At 37.5% G+C, this 24030-nt stretch overlaps 1 protein-coding gene across 4 annotated transcripts in view; it reads right to left on the reverse strand.

The window, feature by feature from the left end:
* Positions 1–24030, reverse strand: part of Jupiter (microtubule-associated protein Jupiter) — a 175964-nt gene that overhangs the window by 142501 nt on the left and 9433 nt on the right. For 3 of the 4 annotated variants that reach the window (XM_034980109.2, XM_034980106.2, XM_034980105.2), the window contains exon 2: positions 21611–21703. The exons of the other annotated variant lie outside the window; for it this stretch is intronic. In XM_034980109.2, the coding sequence (XP_034836000.1) occupies positions 21611–21703 (93 nt within the window). The remainder of the gene's footprint in view (positions 1–21610; positions 21704–24030) is intronic. 4 annotated transcript variants of the gene reach the window in all.

Raw genomic sequence — 24030 nt, forward strand, 5'->3', positions numbered from 1 at the left:
CTTCTGTTGATTAATTCCAGCCGCTTTCTCTCAACTTCTTGCTTTAATCTTATCAGTTGTTTCGCAGTAGAGTTCAGGATCGATGGTCCTGCCTGCTGATAACAGCTCATAATGAATAATGCCCTTCTAATCCCACCACACACACAGCATCACCTTGTTGCGAGTTAACCCGGGCTTCGCCACAGTCTGTGAAGCCTGACCGGCCTTTGACCACGACTTTCATCGTTAAAGCAAGTGATTTAATGATTTCAAGCTTATTTCGTGGTCTTACGACATATTATTATGTAGATAACGGCTACATTCCAGGATTAGTTTATTAATTTTATTTGTCGATATCTCGACCCAATTGCACGATCGTTGCAATTGGGTCTGGGCGATGGAGAGACTCTGAGCTTTTTTATGAAGTTCATAGTTAGCAATCATGTCTGTCAGAACCATATGTCAACAGGTATACATACCTACTCGTCTACAATGTCGAGTGCAGAGCTCTTAATGATTACTGGGTGGGGCAGGACATGAGCCTTAGTCATGATTTTTGTCTTGCTCATGTCCATTTCTAGGCCCACCTGTTCTGAAGCTCGGCTGTCATTGAGCATTGCATTAAGGTCTTCCAGAGTCTCTGCAATAACGACTATACATTGTCAGCGGCAAATCAAAGGTGAGTGATGTACTCGCCATTAGTGTTAATGCCAAGACCGTTCCAATCCTGAAACTTAAAACAGCCTTCTAAAGCAGCGGTAAAGGGCTTGGGGGGGGGGGGGGGGGGGGGGTTACGACTCCTTGCCTGGTCCTCAATGCGGACTGACATCGTGGTGGTTTTCGTACAAGCACTTCAGCACTTGAATATGCCAGTAGTCGATTTGGCACCTCTATGGCGATCTCAATACAGCCTATGTTTCCAAGGAATCTAAGGCTTTTTCATAAAAACATTAAACAAAGTGGCCGATTATATTCTTCAGTCTTCTGTATAACCTGCCGCAGCGTGTGGATGTGATCCAGGTCCTGAAGCCCTTTCGGTATTTTTTGCTATCGAATTGAGTGGAGTTTCAAATGAGAGAGCGAGAAAATTTGGGGTTCATAAATATAAATATTAAAATATAACAAGCAACAGGAAAAAAAATTTAAAAAGATGCCTATTTGACTAGAAGTCATCATCCCTATTTGAAAAATATCTAAAAACAACTTGAACAATATACTTAGTAGGTAATGCTACCTAATACTCGTAGGTGGACCCCCCACCACGTGGACGGACGATATCAAACGAGTCGCGAAGAGCCGCTGGATTCAAGTGGCGCAAGATCGTGGCGTGTGAAAGTCCCTACAAAAGACTTATGTCCAGCAGTGGACGTCTATCGGTTGATGATGATGATATATCATAGACAACGTAAACGGCCAAGGACGAGGCGCGGATTTCCCGCCATGGCTTGAAAGCCCAGAATCCAATAGTTTTTCATTTAAAACGACTAGTTAAATTTATATTTTACACATTTTCTCAGCTCGAGTGGCGATGTAAAAAAAAATCACAACTCGAAAATGAAATTAAAATAAACCTTATGTCTCCGGCAATAGAGTTTAAATTATTGTTAAAAATTGACGAGTTCTGGGACGCATTGACGATAATTAGGACAAATCTGACGGATACTGGTACAAATCACTCATTTTTGTATTTTTTAACTATTTAATAACATTAATGAAACTTATTAATTCCAAAATTATATTTAATAAATACATTATAATATCTGCTTTCTTGTCATGTAATTTGTTTTGTTCTAAATTCACTAACAGCAACGTGGCAAAGCTGCAAAGTCAGCTAAATTGAGAAACCGACGAGTATTGGGACATTTCCCTTATGGAGTAACATATTAATAGTTGAGTAACATCAACAAAAAAATATCTTTCTCTATCCTGCGAATGATCCCAATTGTTTTTGGTATAAAAACTATCATCTACTATAATATTAACCCCGAGTAATTAGATATTATGGCTATAAGAATGTCAAGTTACTTGCTCTACAAATCTGCTATCTCCTTCTAAAGGTCGATGTACATTACTTTCTGCTGCGTACTGTACAACATTATTACTGCATTGCCATCTAAGTAACATATTATTATGTGTTCCCAGCTCAATCGGTTGGCGGCAACTGGTCTAAAATTCAGTTGCAAGATTTGATCACAATACTAACTAACACGGCAAGTTAAATAAAAGCTTGTGTAACAAGAGCGTGTAAAAATATTAAATTATTTCTCCTCTTTTAAATGTCGAACTATTCCGCCATTTTGATTTCTTTTCATTAATCAAAAACACGGTAAGGTGCACCTCCCACTGTGAAACATTGTTACATTTTAGTGAACGGGATTTGTGACCTTATGTGGAGGCAGTGAGATGATCTATGGAAGAGCAAACCTTGATAAATAACTCATCAGGTGCGAAAAAACCGGCCAAGTGCGAGTCAGGCTCGCGCACCGAGGTTTCCGTACTACAGTCGTATTTTTTCGACATTTTGCACGATAATTCAAAAACTATGATGCATAAAAATAAATAAAAATCTGTTTTATGATGCACAGGTGAAGCCCTTTCATAATATGATACCCCACTTGATATAGTTAGCTTACTTCGAAAATTGAAAATACTAATTATTAGTTCATGACAACAATTAAATTTTTTTTTGTGTGGCATAACCACAAATTCACAGTTTTCAGATTTTTTCCCTAATGTCTGCAATAAAACATACCTACCTGCCAAATTTCATGATTCTACTTCAACGGGAAGTACCTTGTAGGTTTCTTGACAGACCGACATCGACAGACAGACAGACAGACAACAAAGAAAAGCCGTCAAGAAACATTTTACGGGATATTTCACGCTCTAGTAATATACCAGCTCTCTGATGTGGAGGAACCATTAAAACACCATGTACCGGCGCAGACGCAGGTAGCTTTCTAACGCCTCTCGAATTAGTGTGGGAACGGGGCAAAGGCCAGTGATTCGCTCCTGTGAGACTAATAAATTACTACTACTAGTACTACTCTACTCAATACCTTCCCATGATTTCTACACTGAACTACAGTGCGACAAGGCTATCTTGGCGCGTGGCGAAAATCGGAACTAAGGTTGCCGTGAAGTTGTTCTTGTTTAAATATTTTAAGCCTTTGATCTCCAACAGCGCCCTCCTGTCAATGTCATTCAAGTGCCAAGAGAGCGTCTTGTAGGGACTTCCACACGGTCTAACGCCGCCTGAATCCAGCGGCACCCTGCGACTCGTTTGATATCGTCTCTCTGCCTAGTGGGGGGTCTGCGCTTTCCGATGCAAGGTCGCCATTCCAGCACCTTGACACCCCTACATCGCCCGCTGAGTGACTTTGAGCTTGCTTATAACACAGACAACGTAGGTAACATTTGCGCGGGGTCTATGCAGTTTGTTAATTTGGATGTAGGAGGTAATCTCCGAAACTAATGATCCGCTTCTGAAAATTCTTTCACTGATAGATTCCCGAGTGATAGGCTATAACTACTAACTTCATGCAGATGAAGTCACGGGCAAAAACTAGGTCTAGGTATATATAAAATCAAATTGTGTAATCTAGAGCTGCTTCCTTTTCATGTTTGTACAAAATTAATGGTACTCATGACTTTAAGAATAAAAAACATAAGTATGTTACAAAATTTAAAAACAAGATTTCTAAACAAACTCATCATATTGCAAGTCTTTCACGGAAGCGTACAGGCGACTCACCTAAACAGTTCAGCGGGTTCCGTAACTAAAATTAGTAGATCGCTCTACTAGGAAGCCGGCCTATTTCAGCTTAATAAACTAAGAGCCAATTGCTAGTTTCAAAGTTTCAACCCGAACCCCGTTAAACTTCGATGAAGAATTCATTACAACAAATGATATTTAATTGCTTAAACGCACAGTTAGAGATGCGTGCCCGGGATCGAACCGCCGACCTCCCGAATAGAAAGCCGATGTCTTAACCTAGTGGTTATTGATCATTGCTACAAAATGATATATATGCTTGGGTCGTCAGCTCTTAGCCTACAACCCTTTGTTGCTCGCATCTATTTCTTTAACTAACTTCTGTAACGCCCCTTTCACACGACAGTCTAGTTTTTGGCGGGATGCTCGTGTGAACGCTAGCATACAAACACATTCGCCATCAAACGGGATCCTGCAGAAAACGGGATCCTGCAAAAAACTGGATGCCGCCGTGTGAAAAGGTTGTAACTGTGTGCGTTTCGTCCGCCCGCCGCTGGCTGTTATTGCAACCGTAAAATTATTAAAAACCAGCTAAGCAACGTTATGTTACTAAAACCAAACTAAGCGGATGGCCATCTCTGGTTAAATACAGTACAGTAAGAAAATTTAATAATAGTTTAACTAGTATAAATGCTATAAATATTTGTGTGATCAGCTCTTAGCCTACAGCCCTTTGTTGCTCGCATCTATTTCTGTTTACGCGTTTCGTAAGTTTACGAGTTGGATGCGTCCGCGCGCCGCTCGCTGTTGCAACCGTAAAGTTATTAACGGCCACCCCGGGGCTCGACGCACAACTCTGGTTAATGTTGGCTAATGCGGCTGTTTGGACGTTCTCTGTTGAGTTAGGATGCGCTTTCTAATGAATTATTACTTTAGAGTAATTATTTTATTAATATAGTAAGTAGTTGCGGCATCCTTAACTGAACCGAGTTTGCCGACTAGCTCATGAGTAAGAGAAGGAAACCCTTCCTTTGAAATTTGTGTAGCCCACGTAGACGAAGTCGCGGGCATAAGCTAGTTATGTTATAAATTGGAGACTACATACAAAGCAAAATACATAGGTACTTACTGCTACATTTGTGGAACTCGCTAGGCTTTTAATTACCTTCCTGAAATCTACTAAAACCTGAAAATTATTAAATTAAAATAATCAAAACCATTTATAAACATGTCATTTTACTAAAATCTATTACAGTACTTATGTACCTAAATACTAACCAAAATACTTTCCAACCTCAACGAGGCACTTACCTGTAAAATAAAAAATCAAATATTAATTAAATGAGCTTCCTCAGTAGCAAAAACGAGCTAAAGCAATCAATCAAAGAGCAACTTGAGCTTGAGTGATTTAAATTTTTATTAGTTTTTGATTCCACATTCAAACATCCGCCCACACACCGATGATCGTAAAATTCAAATTTCATTATTAAGTATTGATTTAGAGAAGAAAATAAATATTTACAAACACACAAAATGTAATTTTATTGTTAATTAGCTTATACCCGTGGACTTCACAAATTTCAAACCCCTATTTTACCCCCTTAAAATTGGATTTTCAAAAATCCTTTACATAGATGGATACAGAATTAGAATATGGGTATTGTTTGATCAACAAGATATCATCAAGGCGAATCAGTAATGGAAATAATGTTATTACGTCAATGACATTTATTACGTAGCTAATTAAATTACTGTAGGCGACAGGTGATGGCTTTGTATTAATCTCGCTTGCCATAAGAATAGATTTGAACAAAACCGTTGAATTCCAAACAGAAAGCTTCGTAATTTATCTAGATGTCTTATCTACGAGTTAATCATTCTGTACAAGAAGTTGACATTGTGTTCAGCAAAATCGGCTCGCTTACGATCCCGCTTATCACATCTCTCCTACAAAGACCTTTTTTTCGTGGGGAAATCCGCATGGATGCTACCGCGCCCAGGGAGACACGGAAGTTATGTCGGACTCTTACCCACTAAAACCCCACGGTGTTCCACGCATCGCCTGGTGGCTGGGCTACGTTCGTGCAACCCAGCCAGTGGCGCCTGCTGAGAACCCTTCTCAATATATTCCCCGCACACCGTCTGAGGCGCACCATGAACACGAACAGTCCATCACTGGATGTTAATAACAATAAAAATATATCATTGAAGTATTATTGGACTCTATAATGGATCAAAAACTAGGACACATTCGAGAATGATAGACGTGTTGCAGAGCTACAGTACCGCAATATAAGTTTATTAATCTTATTTATAAATGAAGAATGGCAGGGTTCGGATACACAAGTGGATGTTACAAAAGCTAACGGGCTACCGGCCACAAATCATGACAATCTATGCATCTTCAGGGCGCGCGAATAGGGCTCCGGCCGCCGCGCCGGCTCTTTCGTAACGAACCTACTTGATTTATTGGGCACATCGTTTTGGATCTGTTGCGGAATTGCACTCGTACTCGTATGTAGCAAATATAACGACTAATTCATTCAATTCATTTCTTGACTTCATTGCTCTTTCATGTCCATGATGTTGCACATTTGAATCAATCAATCGTGAATTTGTTTTGCCAATATGTAATGGCATAAGTAAACTGTTATTTCTAAAACTTTTTTAACTGCTCTTCCGTTCAAGGTAGGTATCCTTGAATATTCATAGATGGTAATTCGTAGGTATTTGCAACCATCGATATAAATGACAAGATATGGTCAAGCGTACTAAATTTTTCGCGGTTTTGGAACAAAATAAATCAGCGCCACTTCTTAGATACTAATGAACGATCCGTTTGAAATCCAGACGTCATTGAGGTTGCATTGGTGCTAAAGTACCACTGAGTCGGTCCCATTTTGTTTGTTCAATAGCCCTGTCCAGATGAAGTAATATATAAGTCAATGTTTTCAACAGATGTTACTTTGAGGTATTCCAAAATATAAAACAAACTAGAAGTATACAAATTCTTTTGGATATTTTTTTAAGTTGAAGATCGATTAGTTAAGTAATAAAATCAAATAATAAATCAAAATAGATTAAAATATGAATATTTTTTTAAATTCAAACGTGTTAAACTACTAAGATATTCCAAAGAAGACAAGGTACTGCTCTTTATATAGGTACCTAAGTATTTCATGAAGATTCTCTTATTTATTTTAAAATGTCTTTACCATATCAAACTCTACGATTACCTGTGTACATGATTTATTTTCTTTGTCCAACTTATCAACTGATTGTTACTTTATTTTATCGACATCATCTTTTGTCTTCATCTCCATAGACGGTGATGCCACCTTTTTGGGATTAGCTAGATAGGTTAATTCATAAATCACATCAAGTTTGTGTATAGCGGTAAACATAATTGGCATTGTTGTTGTTTACTAAGTTATTCAACTTAGGTATAGACTTAAATATTCAATTCTTCATTCCACTAAAACCTAGAACACACTAGCCAAATACACACAACACACTCTCGGCGAATGTCATGTGTCATGGCCATTCGCATTATATTTTGCTGACTTTTGTGTTAGGTGGGTTTTATATAAGTACATACTTGCCACAATTTGCAGCAGCTTTTATAAATGAAGAGGGGCAAAAAAAGAATGTCGCAAAAACAGAATTTTGTCATTAATAATTTTATATTGCAGTGTCAGAACTATTTAAAATAGGTAAAACTTATACTTAGAACGAACTTATTTTCCCTTTTTACCCAGTTTTACACCAGAACAAGGTTTTGGAAATTCATGGAATGAGGAACTGAGACTCTTTTTACGCTTTTAATGCCACAAAACATCTACGCTGTGCCGTATTTATCTAATTTTTACATGATTGCCCAAAAAAGAAGTGTAAGTAATATTTTCGGGGTTCATGTAGAAGTATGTGAGTTTTTTATTCCACCGTAACTTCTAAATGCCTGAACAGATTTGGATGATGGTGAGTATATGAGAGTATATTGAGTATATCATCCTGAGTGGCACTGGAACAATATTTTTGGATTAAAAATCCAGTAGGCGGTGCCCGGTGGTATGGCGCCACTTTCAAATGTGAAAATTTTCACTTTTTAATTGGTTTTTTGGCAAGGCACATTTACAAGGCAATACTAGGGACCCGGATCCGCTTGTGGGCTCGACGAAAACATTGAGGCAATGTGTACTAGAGCCATATCTCCATAAGTGCCTTTCAGCTCGTTGCATAGAGCTATGAGAAACACGCCGGCCACGAGTAAGTATCGCAGCCACAATCGAATACCAATAAATTATTCTAATCGCCGTAATAGACACGCATAGCGCATGCGTAATAAATTATAATTTCTCGTTTCTAACGATGCGCCGTTGAATGGTACGTTTCAATAGAGCAATCTGCAATAATTGTATGATGCAAAACTGAATTATTGTGTGATGTTATGTATTATTTATGTTATTTAACTTCGCATAATATTAAATCAAATAATGTAATGAAGATTGAAAATAATATGCAATTAATAATAGGAAATTTTGAGTAGGTACTTAGGTAGTTTCGATAAAATGATGGAAGGGCCAAGCAGGATATTCTAATCGTGTGTATGGTTGCCCTCTTTCATACCGATCAATTTAGCCCGGATAATATCAGCACTTAATGCCGTCTCAATTTCTAATATTTCCTGTTTACTTAACTCAAAGGATACTTAATTAACTGCGGGAGCATTTAACGAGCAATATCAGAAAATATGACTGCAATCAAACATGATCGTACTATTATGTAATTATGTAGGTACAGAGTACATATTTCCTAGTAAATGTAATTACTGCTGTCTTATCGACAATCATAATAATTGATCATAATAATCTATATTAATATTATAAATGCAAAAGTGTGTCTGTCTGTCTGCTAGCTTTTCACCGCTCGCCAGTTTAACCGATTTTGATGAAATTTGGTACAGAGTTAGCTTACATTCCAGGAAAGGACATAAGCTACTTTTTATCCCGGAAAATCAAGGAGTTCCCACGGGATTCTTAAAGGCTCATCTGTTTAACCGATTTATATGAAATTTGGTACAGAGGTAGCTTGCATCCCGGAAATTGACATAGGCAACTTCTTATCCCGGAAAACCAAAGAGTTCTCACGGGATTTTTCAAAACCTAAATCCACGCGGACGAAGTATCGTGTATCATCTAGTCAAAAATAAAGACTAGAGAAACAGCTTTTATTCTGTTATTGAAATAAATAGAAAGGTTTTTTTATTTCAATGAACTTTTACAAACACTGTTGCATTGTCAAACCCATCTACCACGTGCACTGAATTCGAATGCCTTTCCTACGAGAAGAACTAGCAAGAAACGAAGAACCAGCAAGAAACTCGGCTTGTTAGAATAGGTAGATACTAGTCTATCGTAACAACTCCACAAACTGTCTGTCATAGAGATTCGAAATCTGTAGGTATCCAGAAACTAGTTATAGTAGAGACTGGTAGAGATAAAAATCCAACTGAAACTGAAAAAGTATCCAATGAAAATTTAAATAAGTAGATAGGTGTTATTTTTCGATAAATTATTTGCAAAACTATGAATCAGGAGCAAATCAAACAGAATATATACAAAATCATGATCTTATTTTATTTCGATATCAATTTCACAACTAGTTACCGCAAATCTAGAGTGATGGCTTAGAATCTAGACGAAATACCGATTAGGCTGCAATCATGAAAACCGCGAAGTGCATCTGCGTGGTATAATGATGCCCACTTAACACAGGTAGCCACCGTAACTTACAAATATTACAGGAAAAAAGAAAAGGAATTCGCACTGTAAAAAGAGTAATAACAACCTAAAACAAGGAAGTAAATTCAAAAATGATCTGTAAAAGAATCTATGTAGCTGACTATAGGTAAACAATTTTTTCGAAAGCTGCATTTACAGATAGAGCAGATGAAAATAACTTTATAATAAAAGTTGCAGACAGACTAGAACTCTAAAAGCTTTCTATATAATACTAGCTGCCCCGGCGAACTTCGTACCGCCTAACATTCGATTCTTTTACAGGCAATTTTTTAAATTTTTCTCTCCGTAAGAACCTTCCTCGTACATCAAGGAATATTATAAAAAAAGAATTAGCGAAATCCGTTCAGCTGTTCTACACTACAGATTTGCGATCAGCAACACATGCAGCGATTCATTTTTATATATAGATATTTTTTAAGACCTACAATCAAAAATTACATATCGCAAAACCACGCAAATACGGTCTAGCTTCTAGAGAAAAAGTTTCTAGAGTCTAGAAGCTTTTTCTGTTGCTGAAATGTTTAAACTGTACCTACTGTTCTTACTTTTCTCTACACCCCTTATGGTACTCGTAACTAAACAGTTAAAACTGCAGATGACTCTAAGTAGGGGAACTTTACCAAAATGACCAAGGCACAAATTATACAGATTCTGATGGAATCGAGGATATATTTCGTCAGAGATTGATTGATTGATAAGGCTGACGTTTCACTAAGATACGCTGAAGCTCATAGTCGACGGGCTAATATAATGACAGACACAGATTCTTACATAAGTAATCGTGCTCTCATGGGAACGTTGACCGATACAGTAATGAGCCATTACAGAGCGCAATCTATCAATTTATCAACTAATCAACTATGCAATCGGATTGAAGAATAATACCAAGCTTTATTGCCCTAAGTGGTCCTAGCTCCTACAATCAGCGGTCGGAGGACTTCACTATCGACCCTATAAAGTAGATTTAGCGATCCGCCATTAATTCCAAAACAGATTTCTATAAAACCTATTCCGCGGGCCATTTAAATAATCTATAACTGACTGTAACTGTCGTTTAAATCCATCTCAACGAAATACTCGGCCATTTCAATCGAGATGATGGAATTAGGAGTGTATCATAACTATTTATCAATAAATGAACGGCTGAGTGAAATGGAATTACTACCTATAACGACGTTGCTGTTATCCGTACTATAATATTATAAATACGAAAGTGTACTGTGTATCTGTCTGTCTGCTAGGTTTTGACTACAGACGCAACTTGCATCCAAGAGGCGGACATATCTAGGCCTAATACACACCTAAATTAAATCCCTGGAAGAGATCACTGGTGAGTGATAAGGTCGCCCTTTGTTTTTAAGCATATCCAGATTTTTTTTATTCTTTGTCATAGTAAGCAATATAGATGTTTTAAATTAAATTACATACACGTGGACGAAGTCGTCATATACTTAATTTATCAATAAACTAGCGTATGCCTTTGCGACTTTATCCGCGTGAACTACGCAAATTTCAAATCCCTGTTTTGCCCCCTTAGGGGTTGAATTTTCAAAAATCCTTTCTTAGCAGATGTCTAGTCATAATAGCTATTCTGCATGCCAAACAGCCCGATGCGTCTAGTAATTTAATCTGTGCGTTCCTTTTACATCAGTTAGTCAGTCAGTCAGTCAGCTTTTGCTTTTAGATTTATTTTAAGATGAACGGTCCAGTGAAATGTAATAACGACGTTGCTGTTATTAGTCATAATATTTTCTGCTGTCGGCCTACATTTTTAAACATACGTATCGAAGTCGTAATGATTTTTGTATTAGTTAATCGCTTTACGAATAGTGTACAATTATAGTCTATTTAATTTCAATTCAATTCTTGATTAAATCTAATGGCTTTCTTCTTTGGGAGGCGAAATAATAGGTACCAAACCAAAATATTTAACTAATTTTTTTTAATCCATACTAATATTATAAATGCGAAAGTGTGTCTGTCTGTCTGCTAGCTTTTCACGGCTCAACCGTTCAACCGATTTTGACGAAATTTGGTACAGAGGTAGCCTGCAACCCGGGGAAGGACATAGGCTACTTTTTATCCCGGAAAATTTAAGAGTTCCCACAGGATTTTTAAAAACCTAAATCCACGCGTACGAAGTCGCGGGCATCAGCTAGTCTTAAATATTTTGATGGGTATATTCGTTTACAATTAATTCTTAACCTTGCCTTAAAACTGCCCTTAGAAAGAAGCCCTATAGTACCCAATTGTTATCCCTTAACCCTACATTTTAACTTAAAGCTAAAACCGTAGGTACTTTAAATACCTTTTTTTTGAAGAATATTAGCCAAGTTCATTGCTGACTAATATTCCCCTTTCCCCTCCAATTAAGCGTAAAGCTTGTGCTAGGAGTAGGTATGACAATAGTGGGATAGCAAACGGGTGGGATTTAAATCTTTCGGTTTTCAGTCCGCTCCTTTAACCGTTGAGCTATCGAGACTTTAAATACCTTATTTTATATAATTTTTTAGTGTTTTACCTACACTTCAAGGAAATTACTAAATAATTTTAAATACATATCAAAAATTGCGTAACCGGCAGGAATCGAACCTGCATCTTCTGGGTTTGCACCCGATGCCTTGACCAACTCGGCCACGCTTTCGCTTACCGCCAGTGACGAAATTTGTGATACGTATGTTCTCTCAGTACCGAAGCGACTGTTTAATGCCATCTAGTAGCGACACTTTGCAGTTTAAATACCTTTACCTACTGATCGTGTCTCTCAGGACTTAGCAGGCGGTAATAACTGGCGTAACTTAAACCTCGGTTACGGTTACCTGTAAACTTTGAATATCAACCAGGGTTTGTTAATTTTAAACCACACCTTTAACCATGGTTGTTTTAAATACTGACTTGGTGGTCTATCTAGAATACTGCAAGTTAATAACGGACTACGCCATCTTTAACTGGTTTTGCAAAATATTTTTTTCGTAAACACATTAAATTTTTTATGATTTAACTACAAATTCACGGTTTTCAGATTTTTTCCCTTATTGTGCTATAAGACCTACCTACCTGCCAAATTTCATGATTCTAGGTCAACGGAAAGTACCCTATAAGTTTTCTTGACAGACACGGCATACAGACGGACAGACAGGCAACAAAATGATCCTATAAGGGTTCCTTTTTCCTTTTGAGGTACAGAACCCTAAAAAGATCTAAACTACATGTCGTAACTCGTAATACACGCTATATATTAATTAACGCACAACTTGACACTGACTTTCCTCTACTACGCATCGATGCGATGGTGTAATCCGAAACTGATACGATATCGCGTCACAATCGAAAGCTCGGCGCATTCGACCGTACACGCCCTTCGCTGTTAAACATTCGTCGACAATAGGGTGCTGTCAAAGGTTTCTGTTTTGATCGTCCTAATTAACGTTGATCAATGCTCGTTTACCGGACAGCATTTCCACCAGGAATGTATCTTTTACATTGTGCGAGAGTGCGAAGCGACAGATGTGTTTTATTTATTTTATTTTGATTTATTTTAATTTTATTTCGACTTAATGAAAAGTGAACATTTTACGCTTTTAGACCAAAGCACTAGATGAAAACTGATGGTTTTTGTTCTTAGGTTTTAGATCCTCAGTAAATAAATTATAAATAAATAATAAATAATCCTCAGATCACTAAATAAAAGTATCTACTCGTCACTGTCACCTGTATTGGATGTTTTGTTTCTATATTATTAATGTTTTATTATGAGCATGATATAAAAGATTGTATCATATTATTTTACCTTTCGCTCACATACATTATATTTTCAAACCTAAAGAATAATTTTTAATTTTTGATTTTTTAAATCTAATTACAAAAGTTGACCACAAGAAATGCAAAAGTTTTATCTCAAATAGTTGTATATATTGCGTAAAATGTAAAAAGATTTTAAACATTTTCTGTGCACTACATTCCAATAGATAGACAAATTATTACGCCTTCAAGAAAAATACTTAGGTACTTATATAATATCTAACAGTCCTGCAATTATTATTGAACAGATTGCAATTATTAATGTACTACAACGCTACAAGTAAACGGTTTTAATTATATTATTACTTTAAACATATGTATAATTGACTCGATTGTCTGGTTACAGAAATATAACAAAATTGCCCTTCCGACAACGGGTACATCTGCGATGTAATTGCTGATAGAGAGCCGTGATAGCCTAGTTGTTAGGACGCGCGCCTCCTATTCGGGAGGTTCTATCCTAATCGAGGTTCGGACCTCTAACTTTTCGGAATTATGTGCGTTTTGAGCAATTAAATATCACTTGCTTTAACGGCGAAGGAAACCATCGTGAGTAAACCTGCATGCCTGAGAGTTCTCAAAGGTATGTGAAGTCTGCCAATCCGCTAATGGGCACCGTGATAGAATGGCTATAATATGGCTAAACCCTTCTCATTCTAAGAGGAGACCCGTGTTCAGTAGTGAGCCAGCGATGGGTTGATGATGTTGATCGATTGAATCTATCATTATTGACTGGTTTACATTGCTGAGTGATTGTGCACAAAAGTTGCAAACTCATCGACATTGTGGAGGATAAGGAACAGGATACACTTCAGACTATTTGAATATGAAATGGCTATCGGAAATTGCCAAACATTAACATACACATCGTCTACAACACGGTAATATTATCTATATACATTATACATTACATTACATTATACACATTATATATTACACATATTATACATTATATTACCGTGTCCACAATCTACGGGTTTGTAGGGTATGTATACAGGATGTAACCAGAACGCTAGCAAAAGCGAAGACAGATGATAGTACTGATGATTACTGGTATCACTACCCCTTATTATAAATGCGAATAAGTGTGTTTGTTTGTTCGTTTGTTGGTTTACGTATATTGTTATGACAGATATTTGTCGCCCGTCTGCGATAGCTCGCTTTATCAAGAGGTGTTCAAGTGTCGACAGGCTCGGAATTGTCTTTGGATCCAGTGCAATCTCCGCCGATGATCTACGGATATTAATAAATTCCATTTGAGAGAAAACGAAATGGTACCTAGTACCTACCCACTCGAATTTAAAACTTCTATAGATGCATCAATAAGCTGGCTATAAACTGTGTTCCAACTTCTGTTATCTATGGTTCCAACCTAGTTCTTAATCCGAATTCCGACACCATAAGTTACGTGTGTGTCCATTGTCTGAGTATCTGTGTGTCTGTCTGTAGCATTTTAGAACTCAAACGGATGGATCGATTTGAATGCGGTTTCTTTTATTCGAAAGCCTGTTACTTAACTTAATTTAAGAACTTAACTAAGTTTGATTAAAATCTGTTCAACCTTTTGAGGCTTCTAGATATTATATTATTTGCACTTGCCTTATGGAATCGATTCTGATTACAATCCAATGGTATGGCAACCTTGATTTGTCGAGGATGATTAAAATTTTTACTTTACATAAGTATTATATTATTAGCTGATGCCCGCGACTTCATCTCCGTGTAAACTCCGATTTTTAGGGATAAAAGTAGCCCATATCACTCTCCAGGTCCTTAACTAGGTATATCTATGTAAAAAATCCAATAAATCCGTTGCTCCGCTGCTGCGTAATTTGAAGAACAAACCAATAAACCAACAAACAACACACTTAAGTATGTATAATTCGTAATATGAATGGGCAGTGATAGTGATAGTGATTATTATAACAATAAAACCGGGCTGCATAATTAAGCAAACCTCAAAAACCTTCAGTTAACACAAAAGTCGGCTGCTGGAAAGGAAGGCTGCCGTCCTAAATTGGGTATTGGACTCCAATTTTTTTATTATAAACTAGAATAAAAATAATGACGTAAACTGAAAAAAGTAATTAAATCGATCAAATAACAAAAAAGTTATAGGCATTTAAATATTTCTGATTTGACAGAGATAGCGATACAGCAGTTTAACGTCACACCTACTAATGCCATTGTAGCTTCGTGCGGTTTCATACAAATTTTCGTTTTGCGAGAAAGGGATAGAAGACCCTCCCACTCCAATATTAAAATGCCTGTACCTTTGTAATTCTTTGTTAGATTTCAATATTTTTATCCTAATTTATAATAAAGTAATAATATTTATCAAATTGAAAAGTAGGCAAATACCCAATTGGATTTGAAAGTTGGCTAGTCTAACTTTGTGATTATTGAAAGAGATGTCTTGATAAATGATACCGTAACAAAATGTAACATCAACTTCGGTTCCACTATCTCTCATTTCTATAGATAGTCTTCATATTCGGGCCACGAAATACTTTCTGAATAGTAGCAGACAACCAGCAATTTTCATATTGATTAATTTCATGGTTTCGTTCTGATGCTTCTTAAAAGTTTATCTACCTATCTTTTTTGTCAGTATGTCTAGAGGGAATTATTAACTTTTTAATACCAAAAAGTAGGGCTGAAAGCTGCTGGATGATGAAGGCTGAGGACAGAGAAAGGCATATAATATGTCTATCAGTGGATTGACGATGATGATGATGATGATGATAAATGCCTTAAAAATTAGCTTACTGTTGTAAACATAACTACTAGTTCCTCCTTTCACCAAAGGTTGCCTGGTAGAGATTGCTGTGAGCAATAAGGCCGCCTTTGCATACATTTATTTTTTTAGTTTCTTTGTCATGTTATGTAATATATTTTTTTTGTGTGCAATAAACTATTTCTATCTATCTATCTATCCTTTCTAGCTAAACTGAGATTCCTTAGTCAAAAACCGGCCAAGTGCGAGGCAGACTCGAGCACTGAGGGTTGCATACTACAATCGTATTTTATCGACATTTTGCACGATAAATCAAAAACTATTATGCCTAAAAATAAATGAAAATCTGTTTTAGAATGTAAAAATAAAGCCCTTTCATATGATAACCCACTTGGTATAATAGTAATCTTACTTTGAAATTTGAAAACAGCAATATTTGTACATGAACACATTTTAAATTTTTTCTTGTGATGTAACCACAAATTCACGGTTTTTAGATTTTTCCCCTCATGTCTGCTATAAGACCTACTTTCTGCTAAATTTCATGATTCTAGGTCAACGGGAAGTAAACCCTATAGGTTTCTTGACAGACAGACAGACAACAAAGTGATCCTATAAGGGTCCCATTTTTCCTTTTTAGGTACGGAACCCTAAAAAAGTACATAATTGATAATTCTGCTCAAGAGCATAAACTTAGTAAAGTTATTATGACTGTCTATGTCGAAACTCAAACAAAGGTGCAGCAGATTCTCCCTCAGAAATACTCTGTCCTAAAAACTAACAAGTAAAATAGATTGAATTGGAATCTTAACGGACACCTCCGTTTTATTTGTGACCACTAAGTGGCCACAATTGGCATAAACTCTCCATTGTTTCACCAAATACTTGAAACGGTTATGCGGTTTAAGATTTCCAAACCGAACCATTATACTTTATCAATACATGAACAATAAATTATGCTTCCAAAGTGAGAGTACCTGTTACGTCTTTTTAGATACTTTCTTTACTGAATTATGATTTATCGCAAGTTTTTACCGTTCCGTACCACAAAAGCAAAAAAACAACCATTATAGGATCACTTCGTTGTCTGTCTGTCTGTTCGTCTGTCGTGTCTGTCAAGAAAACCTATAGGTAGACAGGTCTTACAGCACAAGTAAAGGAAAAATCAGAAAACCGTGAATTTGTGGTTACATCACAAAGAACCGGCCAAGTGCGAGTCAGGCTCGCGCAACGAGGGTTCCCTACCACAGTCGTATTTTTTCGACATTTTGCACGATAATTCAAAACTATATTGCATAAAAATAAATAAAAATCTGTTTTGTAATGCACAGGTAAAGAAAGCCCTTTCATATGATACCTCATATGATTATTGATCCCGTATCCTGACAAATCCCTAATAATTGTTTTCTGAATGAAAACTACCTACCCTATATGTTAACCCGGAGTATCAGCTACCAAGTGGTACTAAATTTCATTCAAATCCGTTCAGTAGTTTTCGCGTGATGCGCGCACATACAGACAGAGAGACAGACAGACAGACCGACAAAAATTCCAAAAAAAATTGTTTTGGGGTCTATATCGATAAATGTTTCCTCCAATTAAAATTTTCAAAATATATTTAATGGACAGAATAGTTCCTCCAGTTACAGTTTTATTATCACTAGTATAGATGACAAACCTATTTGAGTCTACAAACGTCTTTAAAAAATGTAAATAAGTAGGTACATAAAACCGACGTCAACAATATACTCAGAGTAGTCTATTGCAAATAATTCAAAGCTACAACAAACTATTTATCTATACACATCGTCCTAGAATGTAAATTATGTTGTTTATTGTGAGCATTCCGATAATACTGATAAATGTATTGAAACATGAATGGGCCTGCATTTAAGCATGGGCTCCAATGGTTTGCTGCGTCATTCGGAGATAGACTCATCGTCCCAGGTTGCCTTCATAAAGTTCATTGGCATTTCACAAACGTCTATTAAGATGTCTTTTACGAAAATGATGACCATGCTGCTGTATCGTAAAGTGGTATAGGTTACTGGTAAATACAAATCACAAGCAAGTCTTCGAATTTGTGTCTCGATTGTGTTCTCGTCTCAGACCTGGGCGCGTTTGGAACCCTCGTAGCTTTAGTTTTAAATTTGCGTAAAAATTGTCACCACTAGGTATCTTACAAATCCAAAAACTGACAATCAAAAAATGTAATTCATTATCTACTAGGTGAAGCCCGCGACTTTTTAAATTCCCGTGGGAACTCTTTGATTTTCCGGGATAAAAAGTAGCCTATGTCCTTCCCCGGGATGCAAGCTATCTCTATACCAAATATCATCAATATCGGTTAAACGGATGGGCCGTCAAAAGCTAGGAGACAGACAGACAGACAGACAGACATACAGACACACCTTCGCATTTTTAATATTAGTATGGATTTTGAATAAATTATTTGATTTTGATTTTTTTGATTTTTAATGACGACTCTCTTTCTAGTAAATAGAGTAGGTAGGTACTTCCTTTTTACTACCTATCTTCTGAAATCTTGTGTAACCATTTACATCTTTTTCACTTGACTTTCACTGAATATTATGCAATGCACTAAATATGCAAGTGAGGAAATGATGTCGAAGTTTTGAGAGCTTCTCTAATCTCTAAAAAGATTTTTGTTTTCTAATTCATTAGGAGGAATCTGGTGCATAAATGATATACAATAATGACTAATGACTAAGTAAGAAGTATACGCTAGGAGAACTAGAGTAACCGACATAGCTCAACGGGTTGTGAAGCTGAAGTGGCAATGGGCAGGGCACATAGTTCGTACAACCGATAGACGTTGGGGTCCCAAGGTGCTGGAATGGCGACCTCGCACCGGAAGACGGAGTGTTGAAATACCCCCTACTAGGTGGCCGGACGATATCAGACGAGTCGCAGAGAGCCGCTGGATTCAGGCGGCGCAAGACGTGGTGTGTGGACTGTGGAAGTCCCTACAAGAGACCTATGTCCGGCAGTGAACGTCTATCGCTTGATGATGATGATGATGATGATGATGATGATGATGATGATGATGATGATGATGAAGTATACGCTTTTCCATATAAGCCGAGCTTTTAATCAGCTTTTGAATACCGAAACACAAATAACTGCTAGTTTTCATTACCCCGTATTATGGTTATGGATCCTTCGCTCGGTTATTATGCGTCGAAATATGCAAGTAAGGAAGTGACGGCACAGTTTCTAGAGAGAATGCAATAAACATGATGATGCAACATTAAGCACCATTCACTAACGCGTTTTGATCAAACATACAATTCAACCACCCATGATATGGTACCTATCATACATATTTCATTGATCATCATCATCAACCGATAGACGTCCACTGTTGGACATAGGTCTCTTGTAGGGACTTCCACACGCTACGGCCTTGCGCCGTCTGAATCTAGCGGCACCCTACGACTCGTAGCCAGGATTAGCGGGGCCGCTGGGGACTAGGGGCCTTTGCTTTGTGTTACCTCCCATACAAGGTTTTGCCCCTAATGACCGCGCTGGGCAGGCGTGTTGGTCATCGCAGGGTTAGACTGGTCGCACCGGTGTCGCTGCTGTCCGACACCGGCCTGTGGGCTGTGCCGGTTTCGGCATCATTCAATGGCTATCACCTAGGCTGGCAAGTATAGTTTGCCACAACCATAAATTAAAAAACCCAGCTTCCAATGTCGAAATTTTTGCAAACTAAAAAACTTCTCTACTACCTGTACAAATAACGCGTAAAGTTTAACTCCTCACACGCCATTTTAATTTTTTATGTCAAAAGTACGATTTTAAAGGTGAACGAGGTGAACTGTACTTTTTGACATGACAGTTGACCCGTGGAGTTAAAATGGCGCATGAGGAATCATTTTTACGACCTCTGTATGCTATTAAGGATTGAGGGCTGAGAAGTAGGTGGATTAGCTTTACAAAACTTCGCAACTTCTTACATGTCCTTAATAAATAATAACTTCTCACGCACGTCCCAAATAAATAATTTCGTTTCCAAACCAGGTCGGGATCACAATCACTCTCGGAACGACTCCGCCAGCCGAAACTCATCAATCACGGTATTATTTGTCGTATCGATCGGTTGGTATCGGCCCGCAAAGAATTGGGACGTGCCAGCCGGAGACGGGACGATTCGCATGATTCGTGCTCACGTTTGCTCCTTACAATGTCATACCTTAATGTCTTAGTAAGTAATCTATTAGTTTATGATTAGTCTTGCGGGATAGCTTTTCTGATAGGCAATTAAGCTGATTTAGTTCGACAAAACTTTACCGAGATTTCAGTGCTATTTCTTTGCATGATTTTCTGTTCAATCAATATTAGAAAAATGAGTGAATATTTTTGAGTCAACGTATCATAATTTCAGAAAAATGGTGATACCTAGGCCTAATGTTTAAGACTTCGGTCTCCTATATTCAAGAGGTTCGAACCCGGACACAGTACGCCGGACGCATTTCTAACTTGTAAGCAAATAAAATAAGAACATTGCGAGGAAATATACATGCCTAAGAGTTCTCCATTATGTTTACAAATTAGTGTGAAATCGGCCAATCTACACTTATGTGCCTAGGTACACGTCGTGGATTCTTCTCATTCTGCGCGGAGCCCCGTGCTCAATAGTGGGCCGGTGACGCGAAAGGTCGAGATGATGAAGATGAATTTTTTATGGAATTTCTATCCTACAATTTAAATTATTGCTGAAATTTTTACTACCATCAAATCTACTGCATGTCAGTTTTATACTCATTTTTTTACAGATGACATGAAGTATCGTCTATTCCTTACATACCACTCTATTCACACATTACATACCTACATAGTTTGTTTACGCGACATTACTTCCTAATAGTTAGTGCTAGTCTTTTCCGTCAAACGAATAAACAGTCTTTGCAGTTTGGATGTGAGCCAAAATTAAAACTTCTCGACTGCTTTCCCATTTGCAACACAAAGAGACACACATCGACCCGCAATATCCTGCATGTAAGTACATACGTCTAATGTGAACTAACTATTTACAATTTACATAGCTTTCTGCAGGGGTTTAGAAGACTTGAAGCTTTCAATTTTATCGTATTTTTACTGGATGCTTAGATAAAGTATGCCACCTTAATTTCAACCTAATCCGGATGTTAAACATTTCATATTTCTAATGTATATAACGGGTACATACCACGATTAATCCCGTCGTGACCACGACCCGTGCTATTGGGTTGAAATATCGACAAATAAAAACAAAATTAATCATGGTAGGTAGGTACATCGCTTACGGGTGTCTGGTTGCGATTAGTATAGGTAGGTACTTACGTTATAAGCTAAGCAAAATAAATTTCATGTAGTGGCCTCGCACCGGAAAGAGCAGTGTTGGCAGACCCGTCACAAGGTAGATAGATTACAACAAAATAATATATTGGGTCGCAGGCAACCGTTGCGGTGGTTTCAGGTGGCGCAGGACCGTGGCGTGTTGTAGTCCCTAGAAGAGTAGGTCTAGCAGTAGGCATATCGGTTGGCGATTATGATGATGTCAATTTTACTCACCCTATGGAGGCGCTATCGGCGGCAGTACTTTGGTTTTCGACTTGTGAAACCAATGTCTCGCACACGCTCCCTGAAGGTACCGGCGACGCAAGCCTAAGTGAAAGAAGAAGGGATATGTTAGGAAAGAGAAGGCAAGGAGTAATCAGTGGGATAGGATTTTAGTAAGGATAGACAAGGAAGCCGTGATGGTAGGAGTTTGAATACGTACCTATTTCTTTCTTCCTTCCTGGGCCTGTATATGCAATTATGCACTTAGACATTGTACCTACGTGAAACTGTTGGTGCGGCTCTGCTTTATTATTTTATTCAACTACTTCTATGGACTGATAATGGGCCGCCATGTTTTGAAGGCATGCTCGTATATATAGTTTACACAAAAATGCGTAAATACCGCGTCAATATTCTATGTATGTCCACAAGTGGGATATTAATAGCCTACTTATATATTTTGACTATACCTTCGACAAACAATATTATTTGCCCTACGATAAAATATAATGTCTCGATAATAATTGAAATGTCAAAGAACGTAACAGAAAACTAGAAAATGAAAAAGCGCTCGGCCCGACCGGATAAACTAGAGGGCACAAATCAATTACTGGCAATCATTTACTAATGGCCACCACTTCGCCACGTCAGCGGCTAGCAGCTAGTGGTCACGGTGGCATGAAACCGCTACTGTATAAAAGACCTTTTCCACAAGAGCATTAAACGCCACGCATTTGGTCATGGTAGGTACCTACTGGAATGACATACCAGAAAACACAGCGTTGGGAGACCAGATAGACAGCGGTATCAAAAGAATCGTAGGGAGTCAGGTGGCACAAGACCATGGCATGTGGAAGTCCCTACAAGATTATGTCCAGTTGTGGACGTGCATCTATTGGTTGATGATGACAACGATATCTGGTTACAACCAACATACTGCACGCAAAGTGTTTATTCAATTAAACATCGGATTATTGGTTCTGGAGATGGGGGTATTCTCTGGAATCAATAATCCAATTCTGATTCCTACATTCAAATTTACAACCTTCTTTATAATATTAGTGTAGGTAGATTAAATGTATTATGTATATAATATAGTACGTAATTACTAGCTACTCGTTGCATTAAACGTATTCACTCTCTGATAGAATAATAAACTTTTTAACCTACTCTGAGATAACTTAAAAAGCGATGGAAAGTAATACAGTCCCTATTCAAAAACGCAGCGTCATGTTGTGCTATGTGCAAGGTCCTTTACGTATTATAGATCATTAGCGCTAGTGAAACTTAGCCGTTTACTGCCCGTAGCTAGCAGCTACCGGCATCCAAGCGAGACCCATGAAAACAATTCCACTCTATTCTTTTCAAGCTCTATATTTTACTTGTAAGTATATAGCTAAGTACAAACAATGTGACTAGGTCTTAAAAGACTGTAAATAAAATAAAACAAAAAATCAATGTGGCTATAATTCTACTTGTACACTAGTTGTAATGGACACAGTCCTAAAGTAAATTTAAACCTGTAATAAGTAAAAAAGATTTAAATTCTGAAGAAAATATTTAAAAAATTAGACTTTATACTTTGACGTAAGATTTAATACACCTTTATTACCTGTTATCTCCCAAAGCCACCACGATCCAAACAAACGTTCCTCATAGTGTTGGGGACAATACACAGAGACACTTTCAGCTTTTATACAATGACGGAGGTCTGGCACGCGCTGGCTCTTAGTCCATATTAGCAATAGGTACATTTAGATCTATTTTAGTTTAGAGATTGTATACAGTCATAGTCACAATATTCCTCATCATGAGGGAATGCTGTTAAAATCCTTGTTATGGCTTGTTAATTGACCTACTAATTCTAAAATAGATAAAGATCAATGTTTTTAAATCAATAGAGCACTATTTGTTTAACCAACCACTAAAATATTAGATAATGCATTTTTAATATAGACAGCTTTTGTGCGAGATATTAATAGCAGATACAATTCATTATTCCGCAGATAACTGGGACGAATTGAGAAACGCAATCTATTTTATGATTCTATTACAGAGATGATCGGCACGATTTTCTTACAATCATGAATAACAGAGAACAGGCGTTATTACTTAGGCCAATTCGAAAGTGAATTTCGCCCTAACATTAGGCCTGCTCTACATTACCGAGCGCATCGCAAAATTAAGTCTACTTAGAATTGGTAAAAGTTATACCGTCAAGATAATAATGCCGTGGGCTTTCAGAGAAAACATAGGAGATACAGTACCCGTAGTATAAGATTTTACGTCTCACCAAACGTCGCTAGAATTCGAGAGTCGAAACACAATAACATCAAAGTAAAATGGACCTAAACTGCCTTGAATTTAAGTCAAAAATTCAATGCCACTGATTTTAATTTCGCAACGTTTTCGCTTGGAGCGCTGGCTGTAGA

The sequence above is a fragment of the Maniola hyperantus genome, chromosome 21 (genome assembly GCF_902806685.2).
Source record: "Maniola hyperantus chromosome 21, iAphHyp1.2, whole genome shotgun sequence".
NCBI lineage: Eukaryota > Metazoa > Arthropoda > Insecta > Lepidoptera > Nymphalidae > Maniola > Maniola hyperantus.